This window comes from Leptosomus discolor, chromosome 15, assembly GCF_034619465.1.
Source record: "Leptosomus discolor isolate bLepDis1 chromosome 15, bLepDis1.hap2, whole genome shotgun sequence".
Classification (NCBI taxonomy): Eukaryota; Metazoa; Chordata; class Aves; order Leptosomiformes; family Leptosomidae; genus Leptosomus; species Leptosomus discolor.
This window is the reverse complement of record NC_141405.1, coordinates 10976797-11000352: the sequence shown is the minus strand read 5'-3', so window position 1 is coordinate 11000352 and position 23556 is coordinate 10976797. Positions and strand designations below refer to the sequence as shown.

The 23556-nt window shown below is 46.0% G+C and overlaps 1 protein-coding gene across 1 annotated transcript; it reads left to right on the top strand.

Moving 5' to 3' along the window:
- The first annotated feature begins 278 nt into the window (after positions 1-278).
- LOC147414429 (syntaxin-8-like) lies at positions 279-18732 on the top strand. Its single transcript, XM_086473682.1, has 7 exons — positions 279-310; positions 843-942; positions 4426-4520; positions 6150-6260; positions 16181-16305; positions 17795-17887; positions 17999-18732. The coding sequence occupies exons 1-7, from the start codon at positions 294-296 to the stop codon at positions 18052-18054; spliced, it is 597 nt and encodes a 198-aa protein (XP_086329808.1). The 5' UTR covers positions 279-293; the 3' UTR covers positions 18055-18732.
- The last annotated feature ends 4824 nt before the right edge of the window (positions 18733-23556 follow it).

Here is a 23556-nt window from a genome sequence, read left to right as displayed (position 1 = left end):
TCTGCATCCTGCATCTCTGCACCCACACACCTCTGCACTCTGCACCGTTCATCCTACACTGCTGCACTGCGCACTTCTGCACCCTGTACCTCTGCCCCATGCACCTCTGCCCCCTACACTCCTGCACGTTGTGCTGCACAACCAGCACCTCCGCACCCACGCACTGTGCACCCGTGCGCCCCCGCCCCTCCGCCCGGCGCCTGCGCACGGCGGGGTTTGGGCCTCGGCGGGCGCCGTCGTCAGGTGACGGCGACGGAAGCGCGGGGCTCTTCCGGGTGGCGGCGGCGGCGGCGATGGCTCCGGACCCCTGGTGAGCGCTGGGCCGGGGCGGCTCCGGGCGCGGCTCCGCTGGGCTGGCGCTGCTCCCCCCGCCCCGAGGCTCCGGAAGCTGCTCGGTCGCCCGCGGGCTCTGCGAGCCGGGCCCGAGCCTCCCGGTGGCCGCCGCGGAGACGGGGCTGGTGGCGCTGCGCGGGGCGGCCTCCGCGGAGCCGGCAGCCGGGCGGGGGCGAGCGGCGGGGGCCAGGGCGGGCTCTGCGCGGCGGGGCCGCGGGCTGCGCGCCGCCAGGCCCCTCTCACCCCGTTTGGCGGGGGCGGGGGGGTCCTCTTTCCCCACAGAGTGCTTTTTCCCCCCAAAAAGCTACTTTTAGGTGAATCTAAAAAGCAGCTGTTTGTGCACTGCTGGCTCTTCCGCCTGCTGTGGGCAGGCGCCCGCGGTTTCCCTGCCCGGCGAGGCCAGACCGTCGTAATAAAGGCTCGGCCGGCGGGCAGCGGGGCGGCGGGGGGCTCGGGAGCCGGACAGGGGAGTGGCGGCGGGGGCCTCAGCTGCCGGTTCACCTCCGCAGGCTCTCGCTGTACGATGCCACTTGCCAGATCGCCCAGGAGATCGCTGAGAAAATCCGGGAGCGTAACCGGTACCAGCGGAACGGGGAGAGTTCAGCCAAGGTACTGCTCTGCCGGCGGCTCCGGCGTTTGTGACCGCGGAGTTTTTTAGCTGGATTTTGCTTTTAACTGTTCTAAACACTGGTTAAAGCATTAAATTTGCAGGAGTCAGGTGTGTCCGGGAAGCGTCCAAGTCCTGAATTTCCTGCCTCTCCGGCTGAGGAGGGGGCGAGTGCGTTCGGCCAGTGACATGGCCGGGTGTGCTGGGGGGGAGGGGTGACAGGTCAGGTCAGCGTTGCTGCCAGCTGGGAATCTGCAGGTTAAAAGCTCTGTTTAATGGCAGGGATCTAATATTAATGGTATGTTCTTTAAGGTTTCTGTAAAGAAAACAAGAATACAATGTCTACATTAACGGTAGCATTTCAATGAAACAAAGATAATCTTGGATTTAGCCGTAATAGATTTTTTATGTGTGCAAAAATGCTGGCTCTACAAAAAGCGAAAAGGAGAAGCTGGAGGAGCGTCAAGCCCATGCTGCTGACTGCTCAGGGCTGTTGCTGCCAGGAACAGAACTGTTTTCAGAGATCCTCAGTCTAAGAGAAGTTGGGTTGCACGTCAGCTTCTGTGTAAATATTGAATAGATACTTGTTTTTTCCCCACAAGGCTGGCTTGCTTCCTTCTGTAGTGGCTGTAGGTCAGATGAAATATGAATTTTGCAGCCTTTTTTAGCTACATTTCGAACCAAATAGAAGAGTAGAGTTAAATATGAATGAGGAGCAGAAGTTAGAGCTCACCCAGGAATATTATGTTCACCTTTTCACGCTTCCTGTTTAAAAAATGAAACGAGAAGGTTCTCAGGAGGCTGCTTTCTGCAGGACTAGAAGCCTTGTCCCTTCCTTCCAGAAGTGTAGGAGCCTGCTGGATCGCACACCCGAGGAACGTGCCATTTGCTTCTCCCTGGGCTGCGCTAAGATGGAAACGCCTGCGAGCCCTGGAGTTCATGTTTTGTAATAATCTGCATAAGTAAGAGCCTGCTCATTTATTTTGTAGGCTCTGCCCCTCTTAGAGCAGGGTTGTAATGTGGTGCATGATCACTGAATCCTCTTTGCCAGCTTTGCTGGTGGCTTTTAAAATAAAATGTGCTTTTGGAGATGTTTCCTTTGAAGAAAACCGTGTAGGCTTTGTGTAAGAATCAGGGCTTGTTAATGGATGATTCAAACTTGACGTGAATTGAAAAGAGTTTCAGAAGGCCTGAGTAAGTGGGATTTCAGAAATACTTTTCTCTACCTGTGGAATTGAGAGGAGTGTTCAGAGGTGGTGGTCGAACTGCCTGTTTTCAAGATGATGAAGTATTAGAGATTGTACAGACATACTCAAGCAATAGAAGACTAATAAAAGGATTGCTGCTTAATCCATCTGCATTTATAGAGGACAAAGTTCTCTGTTGGCATCACTGCGATCTGTGACGTGTTCCGAAAAACCCCAACAAAATGTTGTCTCGGGGCTGTTTGAAGCCTTTCTTGCACCGTAGCTCTCCTACGTTGTGTTTTATGGAAACATTACGCGGTTGACTTGTTTCTTCATCAAATCATTTGTTCCATGCCCTGTGTTTTCCAAGAGCAGTTTGCCTTTAATCCATTAACAGTTAAAGATGAATATTTGGCAGTGTTTGATTCTACTGTAAACAAGTTTCCAACAATGAGAGAGTTGTTTTCATAACAGAAATGCATGTTGAGAAATCCGTGGCTGAGCAGTCCTATATTCTGTGGCTCCTGAATGTTTTAATGGAGCAAAAAAGTCTTTGTGCAATATTTGCCAGGTAAGGAGAATGTAAACAAGTTTTTATTTTTTATAGTATTTTGCCATTAGCATGGCTGAGAAACCTTATTGCTCATTGCTGAGCAAAAAATAGAGCATAAAATTTAAAATGGAAAAAAAAACCAGCCCCACCCAACCAAACACGTAGGGAAAGATTTCAAGGCAGCACTTACCAGCTGTGAACTCTGCTCTATTGAGCTGATCTTAAAACTTCCTTTGGTTTCTTTTTTTCTGTAGTGGAAGTGAACTCTTTCGTTACGGCATGGCAGCTTCTGGCCGGAGTAGCAGGCGGTGTCTGTGTGTTGGTGACTTTCCTGGACGTGTCTGCCTTTATGTTACTTTGCTGATCTGGGACATTAAAGGCTGCATTCTCCACCTGGACATGAGTACCTGTGAAATGAAAAGACCTTTTATTGCCTGATTGCAGAGCTAGAGGATATGTGACAGCTTGAACTCCCCTAAAAGCCTTTATACCCCATCCTGGCTCTGGAAATGTTGCCGTCGTGTTTGGCTGCTTTGGGTCCGAAGGGGGGTTTTTGGCCGTGTACTCTGGAGGCTGCCTCGGCGGGGCCGCGGCTGCTTTCTGTCGCTGTGTTTGGTAGTGCTGGATAACAAGGCTGGCTGAGCCAGCGGGCTAAAGTTCGGATGCTGTCGGGGGATTCTTGGGGTCTCCTGCTCCAGCCCCGTGCAGGCACCGGGTGCACTCTGGCCGCAGGCAGGATCCCGGCGGCACGGCAACCGCTCGGTGAGACGCCGGTGTCTGGCTGCTGCCTCTGTGTCCTCAAGAATGCAGAAAGGAGAGGCAAAGCAAAACCAAAAAATAGGCAAAACCCCCTCTGCTACTAGTTCATCACACAGAGCATCTGAGGTTGCTAACCATTGAAATGCACAGCGGGGCTAATAAATAAGTAAATAATAACAGTAAATAAGCAGCATATCAAGTCTTAATGAGAGTGAATTGCATGGTTAATTGCAGTTACCATGTGTGTTCCTAGTATGTCTTGCATAACTGGAACGAAAAGAAACAGCATTTGAGGAGGAAAAACCCAGAGGTTAACTTGGGAAGGGGTGGGGAGAGAGGAGGAGGATTCCCGCAAGCCTCGGGCTTGCTTGCAGCAGGGGAGAATGTGGCCAACTTAAGCGGTCTTTAGTAAGAACAGATGCATCTGAATTTTGGGCAGGTCAGTTGTGAGGAAGGGTTGGGAGTCAAAGGTGCTCTGAGAAGGGAGGTGGAGGAAAGCTGAGCTGCTTTGGGATTTTTAAAGTCTGGAGTAGTTCAGCGGAGGGAATGTCTGAACCTGTAGCAACCTTCCCGCTAATCCTGGGCGCTGGGAAAGAAACCTGGTGGCAGAAGAAGCTGGCGCCTTGATTTGTATTAAAGATCAGGGGAAAGAGCTGGGAAACTAACTGGAAACTATTAAAATGTGCTGAAATGTTTTGCCCATATAAAGGAATGTGGTTATAAAGACTTGAAAGCAAGCTCTCCATATTGAACAGCATTAATGCATTAGAGTTGCGTTTGCGAAACTAGTGCTATTTATCTCGTTATTTTGTAAGCGGTCCAAGCCAGTTAACTGTATCGTTCTCTTTGTGGCTCTGCAGCAGAGTTTCTTGGTTTAGGATGGACTCCTTCATGCCAGTAGTTGTCACCTGCACGTAGTAGTATTAAATTTTATGCAAATATAACGCAGACTGAAAAAAACCCCACCCCTCTTTCTTCCCCTTCAGCTCAACGTGATTATCAGATCGTCGCTGCAGAACCTCGGAGACAAGATCGATCAGCTGAAGGACTTATTGCTGCGGGCTGTATCAACACACCAAACGTATCTGTGTAAACATCAGCTCACTGACCTTTCTGTGTTGGGGGAGAGAGTGGAAAAATGTGCTGTAATTGCTGTGCCACGTGGTTAGGGTTTTCCCCTCGTTCCATTTTTAGAAGGCTTTGTCTCTGGAACTTTGCTGCTGTTTGATATTTTCCTTGCAGCCATAGTGCCGGAAATGTTGGGAGCCTGGGCATCTCTGGTGTGGTGGGCACGAGGCTGGCTTTGGTGTCGGAGAGAAGCTTTACAAGAAGGTCTGGATAATCCCTGAGCTGCCGTCGTCTTGCCTGTGCGCTGTGCCGATGCTGCTGGTTGGGTGCTGCTTTGTGAGCCGAGGTCGCTCGTCTGGCAGAAAACTCGCTCGCCTGTTCCTGTCTCTGGGCTCAGAGGCTGTCTGCAGGAGGGCCATTGCCCACCAAAGGGCAAGAGGAGGCTTTGTTCAGGGAGTGGGCAGGGATGGGGCAGCCCTGACTTGGGCTGACGGGAGGAGCAGTGGAACTGCATCGTCAGAGTGATGTCAAAATGCTTCAAAATGTGCCTTAGAAAGAAATCGCCTGTTGTCTTCTAGAAGCATTACCCTGTGGCTGGGCTTGGATTTGATGTTCTTTCCACATGCTGGGATAGTCAGGTGTAGGGAGTCAAATAAGTACATCCGTCTCCCTGAAGGTATCCAGCAGCAATCTGGTCTCATGAATGAATGTTTAATTTCAAGCTGACCGTAGCAGAAATCCCTTCTAAGCACAGGCCCCCTGAGTGCTGTGCTGATGGCCAAGGATAAAACTCCTGTCCAGGGAGTGCTTGAGAGCAGATGAATGCTGCTGCTGCGGCAGAAACGCACACAAATTGGTTCAGCTATTGCATGATCTGCTCAGCCGTACTTGGAAGAGTTAGTAGTCCTTCAAAATGTCACTGAGACTAAGTAAAAAAGGCAAACACACATCCCCTGTCGAAGCCGCAGCACTTCAGGGCACCTTGTCTCTCAGAGATACTGCATGAATTGTTTTTCTGCTGCACCAGTGTTTCTTGAGGTGTTCTGCTGGTGAATTGCAAATGGGAACATATGCTCAAAGTACGTTTTTGGTTGTTTGCTCATCACTTGGCTGGGAGCTGCTCACCTGGTCGGTGTTAGGAGCAGCCAGTGAAGCAAGATGTGAAGTACCCTGCTGATTTGAAAAGCTCTGTTCTATTTGGGCCTGCCCTGTTTATATCCTAACAGGATAAGTTGGAGCTCTTTTAAGAAGACTCATCCTTCCCTGAAGAAGAGATCAACTGTGTAGGACTTCTTAGTAATAAATGAAAGAAGAATTATGTTGGATTTGGGAGAGGGAAATGCTATTCTTAATTATGTTGAGGTGATGACCTGAAGGTCACTCTCTGGTCACTGTATGGAACTTTGACATGTGTAAACTTCAGAAACATGTTTAGAATAACAGCAGATTTCATTCAGAAAAATGTGACTCATCCTTCCCTTAGAAGTTACAGCCTTTTCTTGAGTTAAAATAGTTACTCTAGGTGATTTTGATGACCAGGAAGTCTGTGTTATTTTAAGAATGTATAACAGGTATTATTCTATTATATAAAATTAAAGGGTTTCAGTATTTTTAAGTTTGGTCCTTAACCCAGCGCTGTCAGCACACAACTGAAGGGAGACAGGAGGCAGAATTCGGTGGATGACCTTCTCACACAACAGAAACAACTTCAGGCGTCGTATAAGAATGGAGGCACAGAACCAGATGTGATAAGGTATGGCATTGTCACCTCAAATGAACAGCGTGCTTTGAGTGTGTCTGAAGGTGATGTTAAATGCATCCGTTGAACTCATTTACCTCTGCATGTGACAAACTGCAGTTTCATTTGCTTAGAAATCATGTGAGTTTGTAGTGACAGTATATATGTCTGTGGTCTGGGGACGAGGGGGTGGGGAGTTGCCTGGAAGAGGTAGTAGCTGACTAAGTGATCCCATGGAGACCATCACTGGGTTGGATTGGTGCGTGCCACCGTACAGGGTCTACATGAACTGTTGGAAAGAAAATTGCCGGGGTGAGGCTTAAGCTTCAGACAGCCCCCTGATGGTATGGCAGTCAGAGGGGGCCTTCGAATGGCGAAACTTTTCATTTCCACTGTGCTGTGTCCTTCCCAGCTGGGAGGTGATGGTGAACAGCCTTCAGGTTGTGCTCTCCTTGTGCCGGTCTCATACAGCCCCTTTCGAGTGGAAGGAGTTAAGTTTGTTGTCTCTACCAGGTTCTTCCAAAGAATCCATCCCTGGTGGTCTCTGATCAGGAAGAAAGGCAGAGCCTTTGCTTGAAGTGTGAAATCTGCGCCTCTTGCCTGGGGTGATAAATCAGTAGCAGCCTAAGTTGGTGGAAGTCCCACAGGTGCTGTGTCCGTAACATCCAACCCGTGCCAGGCACAGGCTTGGTATGTCATTAGATGAAAAGACATCTTTTAGCTGCAGGTGTTGGGGTCCTGCAGACTCGGTGTGCGGTGCGGTGAGGAAGGATGGGTTGTTTCTAGTGCCTTGTTAGTGGCCTTTTGAATTTTAACCATTGCCGGTTAGGTCAGCACCAGCTTTTGCCTATGGAATTCCACTGGCGAGTGTTTGCTCCCCTTGGCTGTACTTCAGGGTTTTTGGTGGCTTCAGTTGCTGCATGAGCATGCGTGTGTCTTGTTGAGGAGCTCCTTGCAGCTGCTTTACATCCGGGAGCTTTTACCTCTCACTAAAATACTGAGTTAAAAATGCTTGCTGGGTGGCAGAATTGAGAGATTCCCATAAATTTGTTACACTTCTTTCCTTTCCCAGTTCAAATAGTGTAACCCACCCTCCCTTTTCTCCTTGTTCCTTCTCTGTCCCCCATGTTTTCAGTGACATCCCCACTGGTCGAGAGAGTATCCTGGCTTCAGCCTGGAGCTTTACACATGCTACAGGTGGTCTAAAGGCTCTGCTGACAACGCTCTGTCTCTTCTGCCTCTTCGTCTGTGGTGTAAAAGTTGATTTTTCTTTGAGAATCTTTTTTTTTTTTTTTTTTTTTTTTTTCTTTCAATGTGTTTAGACTGCCCAGTGAATTAATTGCTGGAGGAGAGAGAGGAGAAAAGGGGTAGCAAGAAATAAGCCTTGTTCCTAAGCTGGTATCCAGGCTACAGACAACAGAATGACGCTGCCATTTCCTCCTTCCTCTGCAGGCAGACGGGTAGCAGATCTACCACCTTAGCAGAGGATTAGGCCGTGGTACGTCAGAATTGAAGTGGCATGTGTTGAGGGACGACTTCAGAAGCATCCTCATGATTCTCTAGGTGATATGCTTTGATCTCTATTAGCCCTGAGCCAACATTCAGGCAAAACCCAAAAAGCTCTGCTATCGGGGAGTGTGACTTACCTGTCCCCTGACCCCGTGCGGGTCACTGATACTGCTCTGTGTGAGATGTACCATTTTGGCTAAATTCCAGTGCAGGTAATTGCATTTCCTCTTCCTAATTTTCCTGTTGCAGATACAGGCAATTTTCTGTCCTGCAAAATGGTGCAGAAGAGAAGCGGAGCTGCTGTCTCTGAGTTTGCAGAGCTTGCTGTATTTCCAGGGTCAATGCAATTACTCTCGAGCGTAGACTGTGTAATTGGTAAAACTTTGGTTTAAAGCCTCATATTTTTAGAAAAGTGAACATACATTCTCAGAAGTTTTATACGAATCGCGGCCGTTGGGCGCAGGCACCTGTTTTGTGGATGTGTGTGAAGCTCTGACGCTGCAGGCACGGACTTGGGCTGGCTGTGGGTCACGCGAGGGGCAGTGCTGTGCCCCGAGAGCCCTGCACAATGCTGCCTGTGTGGTCTGGGTCATACGGCGGCGCTGAGCAGAGCTTCTTTACCTCTGCCGATCCGTGGTGTAGCGAGATCTGCCTCTGGAGAGTGCAGCTGTACTTCTGCAGTACGGACATGTGAGAGAAATACGTGTTTTTAAAAATTTGTAGCTTGTGCTTCTAAGTGGCAGGCGTTTTGTAATGCACTGTGCTCACTGGACCTTTTCTGTAGCACATACGCAGCGTTGCATTTTGCACATGTAAGGTTACTCCTGGGGGCAAGAGCGTTAGAGCCCTCCTGAGAAAGTTTCTCACCTTTTTGGAGTATGTCAGCCCTCAGTCTTAGGACAGAACAAAACTTCCTGTACTTTAACTCCTCACACTTTTGAAGAAATACTCGAGCCTTTTTGCTGATGTTCTTTGAGAACCAGCCACTTTTCAGCGCTGTGCTTTTGAAAAAGGCAGAGACAGTTTTGAAGCTACTGTATGGTAAAAAATGGGGTGTGCCAATGTGAGCGTTGTCTCCTACCATAACTGGTAAAAATAAGATTAATTTTTTTTCTAGGTTGTTCACTTTGTCTGTCTTGGAGCAGATATAAGAGACGCTCAAGGTTTAACTGATAGTTTTCTGCGTTCACGTGTGCATCCATGTTTCATGAGGGTCTGTTCGGTGACATGGTGTAGAGGTTGGTTTCTCTGGTGTGGTGTTTGGCACAGCCAAAGCACGTGCTTCACTTGGCGCCTTGTCATCTCTGCGTAACCAGACGTTGTCAGCGCAACACCTGCTGCGGGTGGTAAGACTGTAGGCTTTGATGTAGGTTTGGCGTTCTGCAGAGCGCAGTGCAAATCCAGTTGATGCACTGGTGCTGGCTTGGATGTCTATCGGGGAGTCAACCGAAACATGTAGAACAGCAAGCAGGCAAAATGTCTGTGGGGACTGGTGGTGCGAGAGAGCTCCTGTGGGTCGCCTGCTCCGAGCAGTCCATAAACTGATCTGACCTTCCGAAGTGTGGCCGTCCCTGCGGTGGCAGGGCAGCGGTGGCCTGTTGCTGCTGTGGAGCAGGCGGAGGGAAGGTTTCAACTTAGAGCTGCCATGGTGGGAAGGTGTCAGGGCAGACGGGAGGAAAATATCAAAATCCCATGCTAATTTCAGGCTCTGTTCGAAATGATCAGGGAAACCAGTATTTTCCAGCACAACATCAGAGACAGTATTTATTTGCTAGTGTTGCAAGGCTTGAAGTTTTATAGTTCTCTTTTAACTTCTTTAATTAAAAATGGATAAAACTATGCCAACTATGCTCTGCCTGGTGGATTCACACCCCTTCCATATTCTCCCTTGTAGGTCTTGTTTTCAGTGGTACAGGCAGAGACGTAGCCTGAATCTTGTGCCCGTGAGTCAAACCTTTCTCTCTGGCCTGAGCCTGGCCCACACGTGGGTCTGTGGGGAAGGAACTTGTTTCCCCTGCCTGCCGTACTGCCTGTAGGGACAGAAGGTGACAGCCTCTGGTAGGGTTAAGCTGCTATTTACAGCACTGGGTTTCTCTAAAATTGCTACAGACATCTGGAACGGTCTGCTTTGGATTTCAGTACGATGGCAAGGGCCACTCTTAGTGTGTCTGAAGTCTGAAAGTCAGCTTTTCCCACTGCATTAGAAAAATCAGCACATGTTGTTTGATTGTAAGTTCTAGCAGTGACACTTTTCTCTGGTTTTGTATTGGTTTTCCGTATCTAATCCATCTCTGATAAGACAGCACACATTTTCAGAAATCTTTTTCTTTCCAGCAGTCTTTCATTAACCTTCTTGCACCACTGATCACGTATTTATTCTCCCCATGGCCTATAACTGTGAGGGTTTCACCAGAATTAATCTTCGTTTATATTTGGTCACCATTCAGTGAGTTTTACATCCTTTGAAAACTGCTGTAAAGCTGTTTCTGATGGTGAAGTACAGTGGCCTTAATGCTCTTAGTATTTATCCTAACTGACAATTTGGGCCAGAACACAGGGCAGGACGCTACATTGCTTGGGTATAGCATTAGTTTACCTTCCGGCGTTGTCAGCCTTAATTAAGATGCAACTGGAATTTTCCAGGGGAAAGGTTGGGCTGTTTACGTGAGACTGCTTGATTGAGTAGGGTCAGTTAAATATTCTTTAATTGGTTTTCAATAGGCAATTTCAGGATCTTCTCCGCTCTTTTTCTCCTTGGAAAGAGATCTGTGCAGGTTATTATAACAGAGACTTTAATGGGGCAGAAATCCCTGTGGTTTCACACCATTTGAAAGGCAGAAGTGGAAAAAGCAACCAGAAATGTTGACTTTCTGTAAATCACATATCAAACTTTTATGAGTCTTTAAACGTTCGTGGAGACAAAGGAATCGAGAGTATTCCTCCTCCTGGCTGACCAGGTAGGCAGTGTGTAGAAGTAGATGTCAATCACCAGTGAATAAATAAATAAACATGCCTTTCTTGACTTCTCTTTGAATTTCTCAAAAATATAGAAAACTTTTGATAGCTGTGGGACACAAAGCACCTCAAGAAGTAGCTACCCTAGATAAATTTTAGAAGAGTCCATATTTTTTTTTTCTTTAATGTGCGTTACCATTTTTTCTGTTTAAGTACTTTCCTGTCCAACGTAAGGTATTGTGGTCTTAACCCAAACAATCATTTTGCTTAATGCCAAATAGGCATCGAGCGCCCGACTTTAATCCATAAGCCATTAGGTGCTTAAATGCTTTTGTGAGTTTGGCTCTTGTTTATGGAGGAGGAAATGCTCTTTGGAAAATGAGATTAAAAATAGTTGTTTACGTGCCTTTAAAACTTCCTGATTTCCTTCCTCCCTGCCAGTTACTGTTGGGAGCCCTCGTGACTGCAGCTACGGTGTTCTGACGTGTGATGCGATTAGCCTTGTGTCTAGGAGATGGGTGGAAGGGGTGGAAGAAGAGGTGGATTGTCCATCCAGAAACCCATGCTTGAGAACATCTGAGGCTTGAGTCACGAGGTCAGATCTAGGGGTTGGGGCAGGATTTTTCCAGGATTAATGAGTCTTTGGCCGTGTAGTTATGAGCTGACATGGTCGTAATTGTCTCAGCACCCTCCTCATCCCGTGACCTGTGTCTCCGTGCTTGCCGCACTGGGGGAGTGTTCTGCAGGTTACAGCATGCGCAGGTGTGGGCGCGTCCTCGCACGAGCAGCGGGTGCCGTGCCTGTGAAACCCGAGGGTTGTGCCCACCCCAAATCGAAGGAAGATTCCGGTAAGATAGCGAAGTCTCCTCGGTTTGGTCTGTGTTCAAGGGACGTTTTCTGTCTCTATCCTTTCAGAGCATGCCAGAGGCTCCTTACGGACCTCACTGAGGTCAGGGCTGTGGTTATGGGCAAACCGTATATTCTTGCATTTGTAAGGAGTAGTGAAGAAAGGCTACTTAAACACAACAGAGAAAAGTCAGTCAGACCCCATAACTTTAGGCATTGTGCCTGCGTGCCTGTCGTTAAAGCTTATTGCTCGTTAGCGTCAGGAAAAAATGCCAGCAGGAGGGCAGCTTTCAAGGCTGAGCACTGTGCTTGATGTTTTGCCTCCTGAATTTGCTCAAAACTACCTGAAGTTTCCTGCCCGAGGTTGTTTCTGTCCCAGCGTCACTGTGTTATGCCAGCCTGGGCGTGCTGGGTCTGCAGGGAGAACAAATGCCAAGCTGAGACCTGCCTGGAGGCTCGTGTTCCTGTTGCTTGTGGTCAGGCAAACTTCAGCCGCTGCGCGGAGGTTCGTGTGTGAGCTTAGTGCTGCGTCTTGTCCCTCGAGTAGCCCTCCGAATGGCACCGAGGGGGAGTCCATTGCCTCGGGTGCAGATATGTGAGCTGCAGGCCGTGGAGTTTTTGATCATTTTGTGAACAGGACAAATAGTCTCACAGGAGTAGATTTGTCCCTTCACCTTTTCTCTGGTTGTAATTATAAAAGATGCAGTTTCTTTCTAGAAAGAATTCTCCCTTATAATTCTCCTTCCCGAGGAGTGTAAGTGGGCTGTAGAGGTGAGACTGTTTTGACAAGGACTATATAAGCTGGTTTATAATATATTTAATATTGTGCTCTGTCCAATCTTGCGTAGAATGTAAGGGATGGCGTAGAAAGGAGATGCTAATATTTGATAGCAAGATTAATCTCTGATGGAAATGTTTATTGCAGTGTACGTTGTGAGGGTTTGCATAGGACAGTGAGACTGCTGCAAAATAAAACGTTGTTATAAAGGTGATGGTCCCTTGGGGACTCCTGCCCTGGTGTGGGGCACCTCCTCTGCGTAGTTTCTTGCCACAACCCGGCCACCCAGCCGCTCAGCCTTTCAAGTGGAGGTGTTGTTCCAACAGAAGTGTGCCTGTACAACTGCGAACACGCTTCCAGCTTGGTGCTTGCCTCGTCCTGCTCCTCCACAGGCACGTGCTGCCCTGTACGAGCACGAGGTGGTTGGGAGCCACTCGTCGTGCGGTGTGAAGCTGTCATGCCTGTGTCGTGGGCAGGAATCAGTGGTCCTGGAGGTGCCACAGGGTAGCTATGTTCTGCAAATGGGCTGTCCGGCACCCCCTGTGGCAGCTGGCTTGTGCAGCTTCCAGTCGTTGAAGCCAGTGGGACCAGTTAACCAAACTGCAGGTAAATGGTGTCAAGAGCAACATGGCGTTTCCTTGAGCGTGAGATGTCCTGCTCTTGGTTCTTGTGCCGGTGGAGCTGGGAAAGTTCTCTGCCAGCTGCAGGGAATGCTGTCCCTTCTGAGGCTTCCCTGCTGGAGCGGTTCTTGTGGGGAAGTCTCCACCTAGGAGAGTACCTGGAGGGGATTTGGAATTGCTTGTGCTCATGTGGCTTCTCACAGGGTTTTTGGGGGGAAGAGAGAGCTTTTGTGTTGTATGTTAAAATTATACTTGTTTTGTTTACAAGCGTGGAGTTTCCTAAAATACACTGCCTGCCAGTGTGAGCAATTAAATCGTAATTAAGAGAATACCCGCGCTTCTTCACCATCGCCTTGGAGGTTGACCTGTGAAGCCAAGCTGAGGTACCCTGGGCACTTCAAAGAGCCCCACTGTATAACTGTATCGTTAAGGGAATGTTCAAGTGATCATCCAACCAATTGTCATATGACCCAGGTTTTGTTTAAAATTCATTCTTGCTGGTCAGTCTTCTAAAGCCGTAAGCCTTGATGTGTGGCCTTGGTCTAAAGTAAGTGCTGGTTGACTAATCTAAGTTACTTGGAAGTTTTATAAGAATTATCAGTGAAACAATGCCTTCTGGAAGATAAGCCTTTCCTTGTTAAGCAATGACATAGCTCCCTGATTTTAAACCCCATTATCTTTTATACTTGGACGCATTGCTAAGCCTCGTAATTAGTTAAATCTGCTCCTGTAATCAAAAGCTATCCACACACTCCGCTGCTCTGTGACGGTTTCAAAGATTTACGTGATTAACTTGGCGGAGGCAGTGGGTGGCTAATTGGATAAGCTTTAATCTTCACACCACCAAAGAGAAACATGGTAAGATCAGAGGAAGTAGGAAGTTATGCTGTGTTGTGTGGGAAGGTAGTTACCAAACATGTCAAAAAGATTATTGTAACAAGCAGACCAGTTGTCATGACCCAACCTACAAGAATAGGGCAGATTATTAGGGTGGAGGGAGAGAGTGAGTGGTGCAAATTATTTCAAATTTGCTTGCTTTGGCTTTTTTTTTTTTTAACAGTCAGAAATAGTTGTGCTCTTTTTAGCAGGCAAAGAGCTTTATGTTCCGTTTGCTTTATTTAAGTAATTTTGTCAGATGTTGTTAACCCTGGATTTTGTGTGCTTGCTAATTGAACTGCCGGACTGGGTGAACGGTGATGATCTTTGCATCGTCAGAAGCATAATGTGTTTAGGCTTGTGAACCTGGTAGCAGTCGTGAGGCTGGAAAAATCTTAAGAGCATGTGTGATCCCCCAAAGCAATGAAGAAGGCTAGGGCATGAAACTGCCTCTCAGGTGTGTATCTCTGTCTAACTGAGCCTGATTCCCTACCTCGATAAATACATGTGAGTTTTACTGGAGGTGCAGGGGGCTGGAGTAACGAAGAATCCCACCTCCAGTCTTTCAGGTGTCGCCCAGCCGGTCACAGCGGGGCAGTCTGGGTGCTGCTCTGGACTCATGCTCCAGCATCATCAGGGTGGTTATGTGAGACGTTGTGGTTTACACTTTTAGTCCTGCAGCAAAACAATTCATTTTTTTTTTTTTCCTGAGAAATCCATTACCGTGAGATGAAGTTGAATGAACTTGTCCAGATTTTAAGTGAAAAGAGGTTAAGTGCTCTCGAATTTAACTGGCTGAGAATGCAGTATGGAGCATGGTGTGCGCTGCGCGGATGAGGGCGTATGTGCCCGTAATTTATGGATGGCCCAAAACTCACGTGGGGGTGAAGTTTTCCGGCAGTGTTGATTCATCTCATGGCCAGGAGATGTCTCTAGTTCACCGCAGTTCCTCGAGGAACTGCTAGACACAAGTTCTGGGTGTTGCTCGAATACCCTTGCTGTAGGCTCCAGCCACCCTCCGGAGCTGAGCCCCGCATCAGCAGGGTGCGTGGGCTCCTCCTGCCTCCGCTGGTGCTTGTGCAAAGTTACCTTCTGCTGATACAAGGTTTTGACCTCAACATGGTTTTGAGCATATGTGTGTACCCCGCAGCGTTTCACTGTATCTCACAGAGAAGGGACCTGGACTCAGTTAAAAAAAAAAAAAAAAAAAAAACCAACCCAACAAACCCCAAACCAATTAAAAAAAAAAAATTAGCTCTTAGCGTAATTAAAAATTTTTGGGACTTTGAAAGGTCCTAAAAATGCTCACTGTTCCTGTTTGGTTTGTGGAAGTGCTTTGGGAAAAAACAGGGCAAAGGTAAAATGAGAACAAAATACAGTTTAAATAAAAACAAAGCAGAAAGGAAAACCTCTTGCTTCTATGCTGCTGTTGAGGAGCTGATCTTACGATGACTCTTACCCCAAATCTGAGTTGCAGTTTTGGGTTCAAGGGGCTCACAGTCTGTCATATGTTTTTCTTGTAGGAGAAACCAATGAAAAGCTGAAAGGTGGAAACTAGAAATCTGGTATTGAGAAAAATATTTAAGTGGCATTTCATTTTACTGCTTGAATTTATGTGCCCTGGACGTGAAAAACTTGTTTTCCATTGTAACCAGGGAAGTGTCTCTAACACAAACAACCTCAAGTCATAATTTTTTTAAAAGAAAACCCAAACTTGATTACTCTTTCATTTAAGAGCATCTGTGCCTGGCTTCTTGTTCATGTTGATGCCAGACTAGGAAATGCAGGAGAGTGAGTGTGTGACTTCTGTCTACAGCTATTGAAATGCAGAAATGTTCCCGTTCAGGTTTGGTCAGGGTTGCAGAAAATTAGTAGTCTCATCTGATTTGCATCTGTATTAACGTGTTGATCCTTTTGCTGTCAGAAGCTTTCAGGCTGTACCTCAGTGTTTTTCTAAGTTTGTGTTTTGATCACATAGCAAATACGTGAATAATACCTGCATTTCCAGTAACCCTGTTCTTTTATAGCAGTTTTGAATGCTGTGTGTTCTACGTGCAAACAATACTTAATGTATTGTACAATAAATGGTATACATTTTACCATATAGCTTAATCGTTCACTGCAAAATTAATTCTCTCCCTGCTTTACCAATTCTGGGCAGTTATGGAGCCCGTGAGATGTATTTGTGATGGGAGACAGATTCTTTTTGCCTTATTTCTTCTACAATTGCAGAGAATCACATGAAGAGCAGCAAATATGAACACGGGCTGACAGAGATGGAAGTCTTGCAAGCACAAATTATATGATGAGGGGGTTTTGTGATGAAAATTATTTACTGAAGTTATTTTCAGATCTAGCCTAATGACGGGAGGGGTCAAACGAGGTGTGACTAACCCGTGGCTCTTGGAAGAATCTGAGGAAACCAGAGGGCTTGGCTTTGATGATCTGAGGCAGCAGCAGCGAAGGATCATAGAAGGTACAAGAATCTTTCTGGGGTTTTTTTGGTTGTTTTTTTTTTTTTTTTTTTTTTTTTTGTTTGTTTTTTTTTTTTTTTTTTTTTTTTAACTAAGCATCACTAGGACTCTGAGAAGGAGCCCTTACAAGAAAGTCAATACAATAACCTGTGCTGAAGTTTTATTATCTGGAGATGTTCAGCGTAATAGCTCCAGGTAGTTGTTCTCTCTGTTTGCAGGAAGAGTATTGTGCTTGCAGTATTCTTAACTGGAAGCATCCTAAATCAAATTTTCAAAGACTTTACAGGGCATACCTGGTGTTGACTATATTCATGGCTTTGGTTTGCAGTGGAGATCTCATTAATTGCACTGAGTGTAGTGGTGTTACTGCTGTGCTTCAGACTGGGGCACATATATGTGGTGTTGAACTGGAACGGGGTAAGAATTAACTGATCTAAAAAGGGTCTTTAGATTTTGGCCTTCAGCATCCATAAGGAATCTCAAGCTTTGGAAGTGCTGGGAAACCTCAGCCTGAGGACATCGGGTGGTTAATTAGGTAATTTCTGTGCCATTCAAGTACTGGAAGTGCTCAAATGAAATCAGTGTCCAGGTAAGGCCCGCTTCTGTCTGCGTGTGAAGCCACATTTGTGGCTGCAGTTCAGGGGAACGGCATGAACTCTGTTTGGATGGTCCAGGAGAAACCTCCAGCTCCAGTGTTTGATGACACCATAGGTGTTCCTTGGGGAGGCTGCAAGAGCTGTTGGGGTCAGACCTTTGTCCTGGTGAAGGGAAAGGGGGTCTGGCCATCCTGTACGGCTTTTAGCTCCTAGCCTGCAGCAGTCTGGCAGAGCACCGGCTGCCCAGCCTTCAGCATCTCCTCTTGTTCTACTTCTTGGTGACTTCAGGCAAGCAGAGCTCCACGTTTTGGTTAAGGCACTTACTAAGGACTGCATGGTACCTGCAAACCGGGATAGCAGGGGTGATATGGTCCTTCAGAAAAGGAGTGTCTGCGGAGCTGGTGGGAGCATGTCAAACGTTATCTGCCTGCCCTGTCCCCTCAGTCTCAGGCTCTCCTCCATGCACTCTGTGTCCTCTTCCAGCTTTAAAAATCTATTTGAATTCTTTGGTGTTTGCATCACCTATTTGTCTTTTATTCATGTTAAAAGTTTCTTGGAAAATTTAAAAAGGCTAATCAGGGATCTCTATGTGTGTGCCAGAAAATCTCCTGCATTTATGATTGAGTAACAGCTGAATGTTGAATTTTTGGTTTTGGGACCCTCAGCTAAATGTCCCAGCCAGAGCAGACAAATTATTTACCCATCATTCACCTTATTTTAAAAGTGCTGTTGCTGTAAGGATTCATTTTCAGGTTGTGTTGATGTATTTTTCTTAATACATTTTAACTCTTTAAGCACAGACTAGATCTTTTTCTTCACTTCACCATCTTTTATGGTGCATAGTCTGGCATACCAGCATTTTTTTCATGTAATTTTATATATTTTTCTGGTGCAGAGCAAGGTGCTGGACTCGATGCTCTTTCGTCAATCATTTCCCGGCAAAAGCAAATGGGGCAGGAAATTGGGAATGAGCTGGATGAACAGAATGGTAAGAACAAGATTCATAGAGACTCATTTTGCCTCATTTTTATGTAAGATTGTGATTTATTTTTCTTTTCACTCCTCCTACCGCATTGCTTTTTGCCCACAACGTAACAAGACAAGACTGTAAAGGTCTGTGTGTCTGCAACCACTACAGATTCTCTCTGTTCATGACCCGATGTTTTATTTTGTTTCATGACGTACCCTGTTGTGCACATACAATGTGTTACACTTGCTGTATTTTTATCAAGCCTGCCTTTTGAAAGAAAAGATTGGTGATTATTTGTGCAAAGTGCAAGATTAATTTTGTACTCGATTTTTTGGATTTTTTTGGTTTTATGACAGTTTCTATGGTGAGCTTTTGTGTGTTGCTGGGTTTCACTTGAGCATTCTTGTTCTGTGTCTTTCCTTATTAACTAAATGGAAAAGTCTTGAGCCAGTGACTAAAGGAGAAGTGTTGTATTGTTTGCTACAAATGATTTGGATTTTGAAGGTTTCATGGCGTTGAATGTAGGATCAAATTAAGTGCAATATTGAACTAGAAGAGTACCTATTTTCTTTAAAATGAGCGAGTATCCACATGGTGGAATTGCTCTCCTGTTAAATCTGCTTTGTTACCCACTCAGTTGTTCGCACGACATGAACTGTCCCTAGGAGAGCAGATCCTCCAGTCTTTCTGACTTCTGCGTTTCTTACGATATGGTAATAGTTCAATTAGAGCCTTGGAGCCCTGCCAGCTTTCTCCCTTGCACAAAGGCTTGGGCCATATGGTTTATCCTTGGGTCGTGTTGTACTTAACCACCGAGAAGGTAAATGTCCTTTTACTTGCTAATAAATGAGACGCTTAAATCAGCTTCTTCCTGGACCTGTATTTTTTCCCCCTTGTGTTTCTCTGCGTGCCTGCTCAGAGTGCGGGGGTTCCTGTGTTAACAGTCACGTAATGTGAAGGACTTGCTTGGGAGCTCCGTTCCAACTGAGAGTGAAGTGAGAGGACGGCTTTCTCATGTTTGCCTAGCATACATGGCTAAATCCAGGAGGGATATGAAATGTCCAGAATATGTCTTTGTTTATTAATCTTAGGGTTGTTAAGAAATGGTTTGTGCAGCTGGGAGAAACTATGCTTAGTGGTCTTGTCATATTTTGATCCTCTGCCTCATGTGAGTAAAGACATTTTCAATTAGAAATCTCTGTTTCATAAGTTTCTTCTATTAACTGTTGTTTGAAAAGTCGTATTAATTGCTTTTTTTGCTCTAAATAGAAAACAGGTGGGAAGCATGAGCATGTTTACTAATCCTCTGTGAAACCTTAGTTTCTCATGAGGAAAGTACATGATCTGTGTCCCATTTCCCTCTGTTGGGGGTAGGGGAAGGTTCCCCAAATCCTTATGTTTTTGGGACCTTGAAGGTAATGTGTATTGTACCATCGCATCGCATTGCTGCGTGACCGTGCCAGACTTTTTCTAGCAATGAAGCCTTGAAACATCTGTGAAACTGGGAATGCATTTAACCCTCCTTTTTACAAATAATGCCAATAAGACCAGTTTTGTTTGTCTTATGGATAGTTATAAAGCCTAGAGCAAAATTCCTAATGTTTTCATGTGAGCTCCTTTTTGAGCTACAGGCAACTCCTTTTCAAAAGATGGAAGCTTTCCCGAGTGCTCAGAGTACAAAGTGGTGAGGATTGCCTGCTGCTGACTGCGGGCCAGATCCTGGGGGAACAGAAGACCCCGAGTTGCCTCTGCTTCTCGCTGTTCTACAATCACGAGAATAAAACCTGCCAGCCATGCAGGGTGTGTCGGTTGTAGATCTTTAAGCAGTTTGAAAAAGGTGGGAAATAGTCTGGCTTTTACAGAGGGGGAACCAGATCACTCAGCACTTGCCTTAAGCACTAGTGGAACTCCCATGTTTTCTCTGACTTTATGCAATTCCCCCCCCCCCTTTTTTTTTTTTTTTTTGGCAGATACAGGGGGATATGATTGGGCATTTTGTCGCCACTGGCACACTGGAAAAGCTGAAATCCCTGGCCGCATTTTCCAGGGGCTGCTTTCCCTTTGCACATCTTATTTCGTGCCCTGTGCTTAACTATCTACAGACTTCTCTCAGGCACTCTGCCAATCTCCTGTCACTGCTACACGGTCAGGTTGATGAGGATAACTGCTCTGTAATTTCCCCTTACTTGGAATCTCTTTCCTTCCTAGTGCTGAATGATAATGGGAGTGTCTGTGTTGTGGGGAGGCAGGGGAAGTTCATCTTCATTAAATGCTGCATCAGTATTTCTTTTTATTTGAGTCAGATTTTCCATCAAATTGCCCGTTTCTGTGGGAAGCTTGATTTCCACTTTGCTGATCTGCTTTGGATGTTCTCACCTTCTGCAACTCATTAGGTGCCTTTGGCTTGTTCTGGCATTATGATAAAATACGGCTTAATTCAGAAGTAGCTGATAATGTCTGATAGTTAATGAAACAGACTTTAGGGAGCTGAGTAACTCTACTTATTTTTCAGACAAATTATTATTCAGGCTTGCTTTTTTCTTTCCCTGGCAGCTCGGGTTCTCTGTTCCGTTGAGATATCTGCACTTCCCAGCTCTTTGAGGTGGCCCAAGGCATTTTCCCTTAAGTGCCAGTTGGTGTAGCTGTGCGTTTGCAGATGCACAAGTATCGGAGGCATCCCGATTAATTATGCAAAGTTTACTTCTCAGAGTAGAGTTGGTATGTGTAAATTCTTTTGTGTTTGTTAAATGACTGAAAAATGATTAAACTTTGCTTTTGGAAGGGTAGTTACTTGGTGGTATCTATTTTTACTTCACTGGTGGGCTGTCAGGCGGTGACAAGGAGTAATGTTCGAGGTTTATAAGAGGGCATCCTGCAGACGAGCCCAGCTGCGGCGGTTGCTGTGCTCTCCAGGAGAGTCCATCCTTCTCCTGGGGCAGACGGGGTGACGCCAGCCTCGCTCAGCTCCACGTCCCTGCGACACCCATCTTTCGGCTGATCTCTCCAGGCTTCCTCCGTAGCCAGCAGACATCAGCAAGGATTGCTCAGGTGTGATCCCTCCAGCCTGCCTGACACGGCCACCTCAGGGCAGGACACACAGCGTGTCCTGGAAAAGCTTGTTTTTCCCCACGGATCGTGAAGCGAGCCTGGGCTGAGCTGGAGGTGGCTGCTTTGCAGACGTCTGCGCTGAGCGAGATGAGTCCCATCCTTTGATTTCATTGCAACGCGTCCAAGTTTTAATTGGAGTCTCATGTTGTTCTTTACTCAGATTTTTGGTATAGCTCTGTCCTTGAGATTTTATGGCTCTGCTCAAAGCTGATGGTCAAACCTCCCGAGCATAGTATTTTGCACTGATGAGCAAAGTAGAAGCAGGGTACCAGGAGACATTGTTTTTTTCCAGCCTCAGGAGTCTGCGAGCAGTGGGAGAGATGGGGGATTAGCAAAAGAATTTTCCCATCATTAGTTCCAAATTTGGCCCCAGAAAACTTTCTGTAGTCCTTTCATCTGTTATGTAAAAAAAAAAAAAAAAAAAATACAGAAAAGAAAATAGTGTAAATGGCCTCTGGCCCTGTTGATGAGGCAATCTAATCTAGTGCAATAATTTGGGAAGAATGCTTTCAGAAATTCTGAAGGCTGTTTGTTTTACCCTTATAGAGATGCTGTTTCCTCATTGTGACATGCTTGCATGAGAACGTAGTACTCTGACGGGTGGTAAATATGGGTAGCTTGCAAAATGTGTCGTGTTTGGCATTTCTACCGTGTCACCCTCCATTTGGCTTACACCGCTGCGGGAGGATTCTTTTGCTCCCGGCTCCTTTAAAATTTATGTCAGAGCATAAATATGTTCATAAATAGATAAGCTGCAAAACGAGACCGCTGTTTATGTCCTTTTACTGGTCAAGACAATGCTGTACACAGTCAGAGTGAATATCCAGGATGTTTTTAACCAAAATGGATTACTTTAAGCAAACGATCTCTCATAGTGAGGCTTTAATTACATGCGTATGTAACCTTTTTTAATTTCTTGTCAAAATCAAATTTCTAAAACCAACCCAAAATTGAAGAATTATGTATTTATTTTTTATTGTAATAGCTCTGCAATTGAAGGTTGCCGTGTCACCTCTGGTCATAGTGGGTGGCACGCAGGCCTCCGCGGAGGACTCAGCTCAGCTGTCGCCAGTTCAGTATCAAAGCCTGGGGCTTCCCTGGTTCCTGTTAGCCTGACGGGCTTCCGTCAGAGTGCGGTTTAGAGACTCCACTTGAGACTGGAGACCTGTTCGAGCTGTTGCTCTATGCACACGGAGAAGTACTCTTGTAAAATCAAAAAGAGGGAGTGAAAGTGTTCTTGGTGACACAGAGACTTGTTGAAAACAGCGTCAGAAGTTCCAGTGCAGCAGGGCTGCGGTTCAGCACTCCCGGGGCGGCGTGCAGCCCCAAGTCTGACGCTTCTGGTGCCGACAGCCCAGAAGGGATGTGTACAGTAAAGTGCTTCTCCTGAAGATTATTTTACATGGCTATTGCATAATCAAAAAGGAGCCCTGAAGTTGTTTCACGTTTCTGTTTATTAAGGACATTTTTGCTATAATACAAACTAATTAGCATTGTGTATGGAATATGTTTGAGTTATGAGACTGAAACCAATGGGGCTGTGGATATATTACATCATTGTTAGGATTAGTTTGTAAATAAGAAATGATTAAAGATTAAATTTTAAAAAATGTTCATCATCTTGTCTAAACAATATATGTTTTCATCATACAGAGTTACAGTCCTGCATGCTTTGCCCCCCTTCCGAGATGGCTCGAGCCCTCCGGTCACTGGGATCTGAAGGTGTTCAGCATTCCTTGAGAAAGGCTGAGCACCAGCAGGTTCAGGTTTTCTAAAAGCCTCAACAGAGAAGCATATGTTTTTGATATCCAGATGTAAAATAACTATTCATAGCCTGACTGACCTCATACTATGCAGATAGATTTTTATTTTGCTTCCCAAGCTTATTGTATGGAGTAGAAACAACTTCAGTTTTATTGGGAAAATGTTCTGTCTTTATTGCATGCCGTTTAGGTGGATTTAACCCTTCTTGGGGGAAAAATTAACACCCATGTTAAAACATTGCTTCCTGTCATGAGTAATCTAGATAGTGGAATACTTAGTCTCACTATGAACACTTGGAAGTTGGGGAATGCCAAAGTTGAGGTTAGATGGCACTTCTTGGGTGTATTTCTAGGCTTAAAACAATTGCATGCTGTTTTCTGCAGGCCCTACCTTGTTTTGTGCATAGGACTAGATCTCTTCTGGGGTTGAATTGAGCATATCTGGTGACAAAAACTCTTCGTAAGGTCTCTTGTCTCATTTATTCCAGGTGTGGGAAAATGTTTAGTGAGTACGGCAGGGATTGTGAGAAGTTTTTGTGGCAGCAGCAGATAAATATTGCCTTAGAGCATAAAACTCTCTCTGCTCCTGGCCAGGAGCTCCATGTGGTGGTGGTTAGCCATCTTAACCAGGCTTTTTCAGAAGTGATTCACTTCTGTGTGTCTGACTTGGTATTGTAAGGTCTGATTTGCCCAGATTTTCAACATTGGCCATCAACAGAAATTGATGTGGGCTGTGCTCTGGGTGTAGTGAATTATGGAATGGTTTGAGGTGGAAGGGACCCGAAAGGATCATCTAGGCCACCCTCCATGAAGTCC

Bases quoted from the DNA above. Each gene is read 5' to 3' on its own strand.
- LOC147414429 (XM_086473682.1), top strand. The intron at 943-4,425 runs GTACTGCTCTGC...CTTCCCCTTCAG, and splicing joins ACGGGGAGAGTTCAGCCAAG to CTCAACGTGATTATCAGATC. The intron at 17,888-17,998 runs GTAAGAACAAGA...CAACGTAACAAG, and splicing joins TGAGCTGGATGAACAGAATG to ACAAGACTGTAAAGGTCTGT.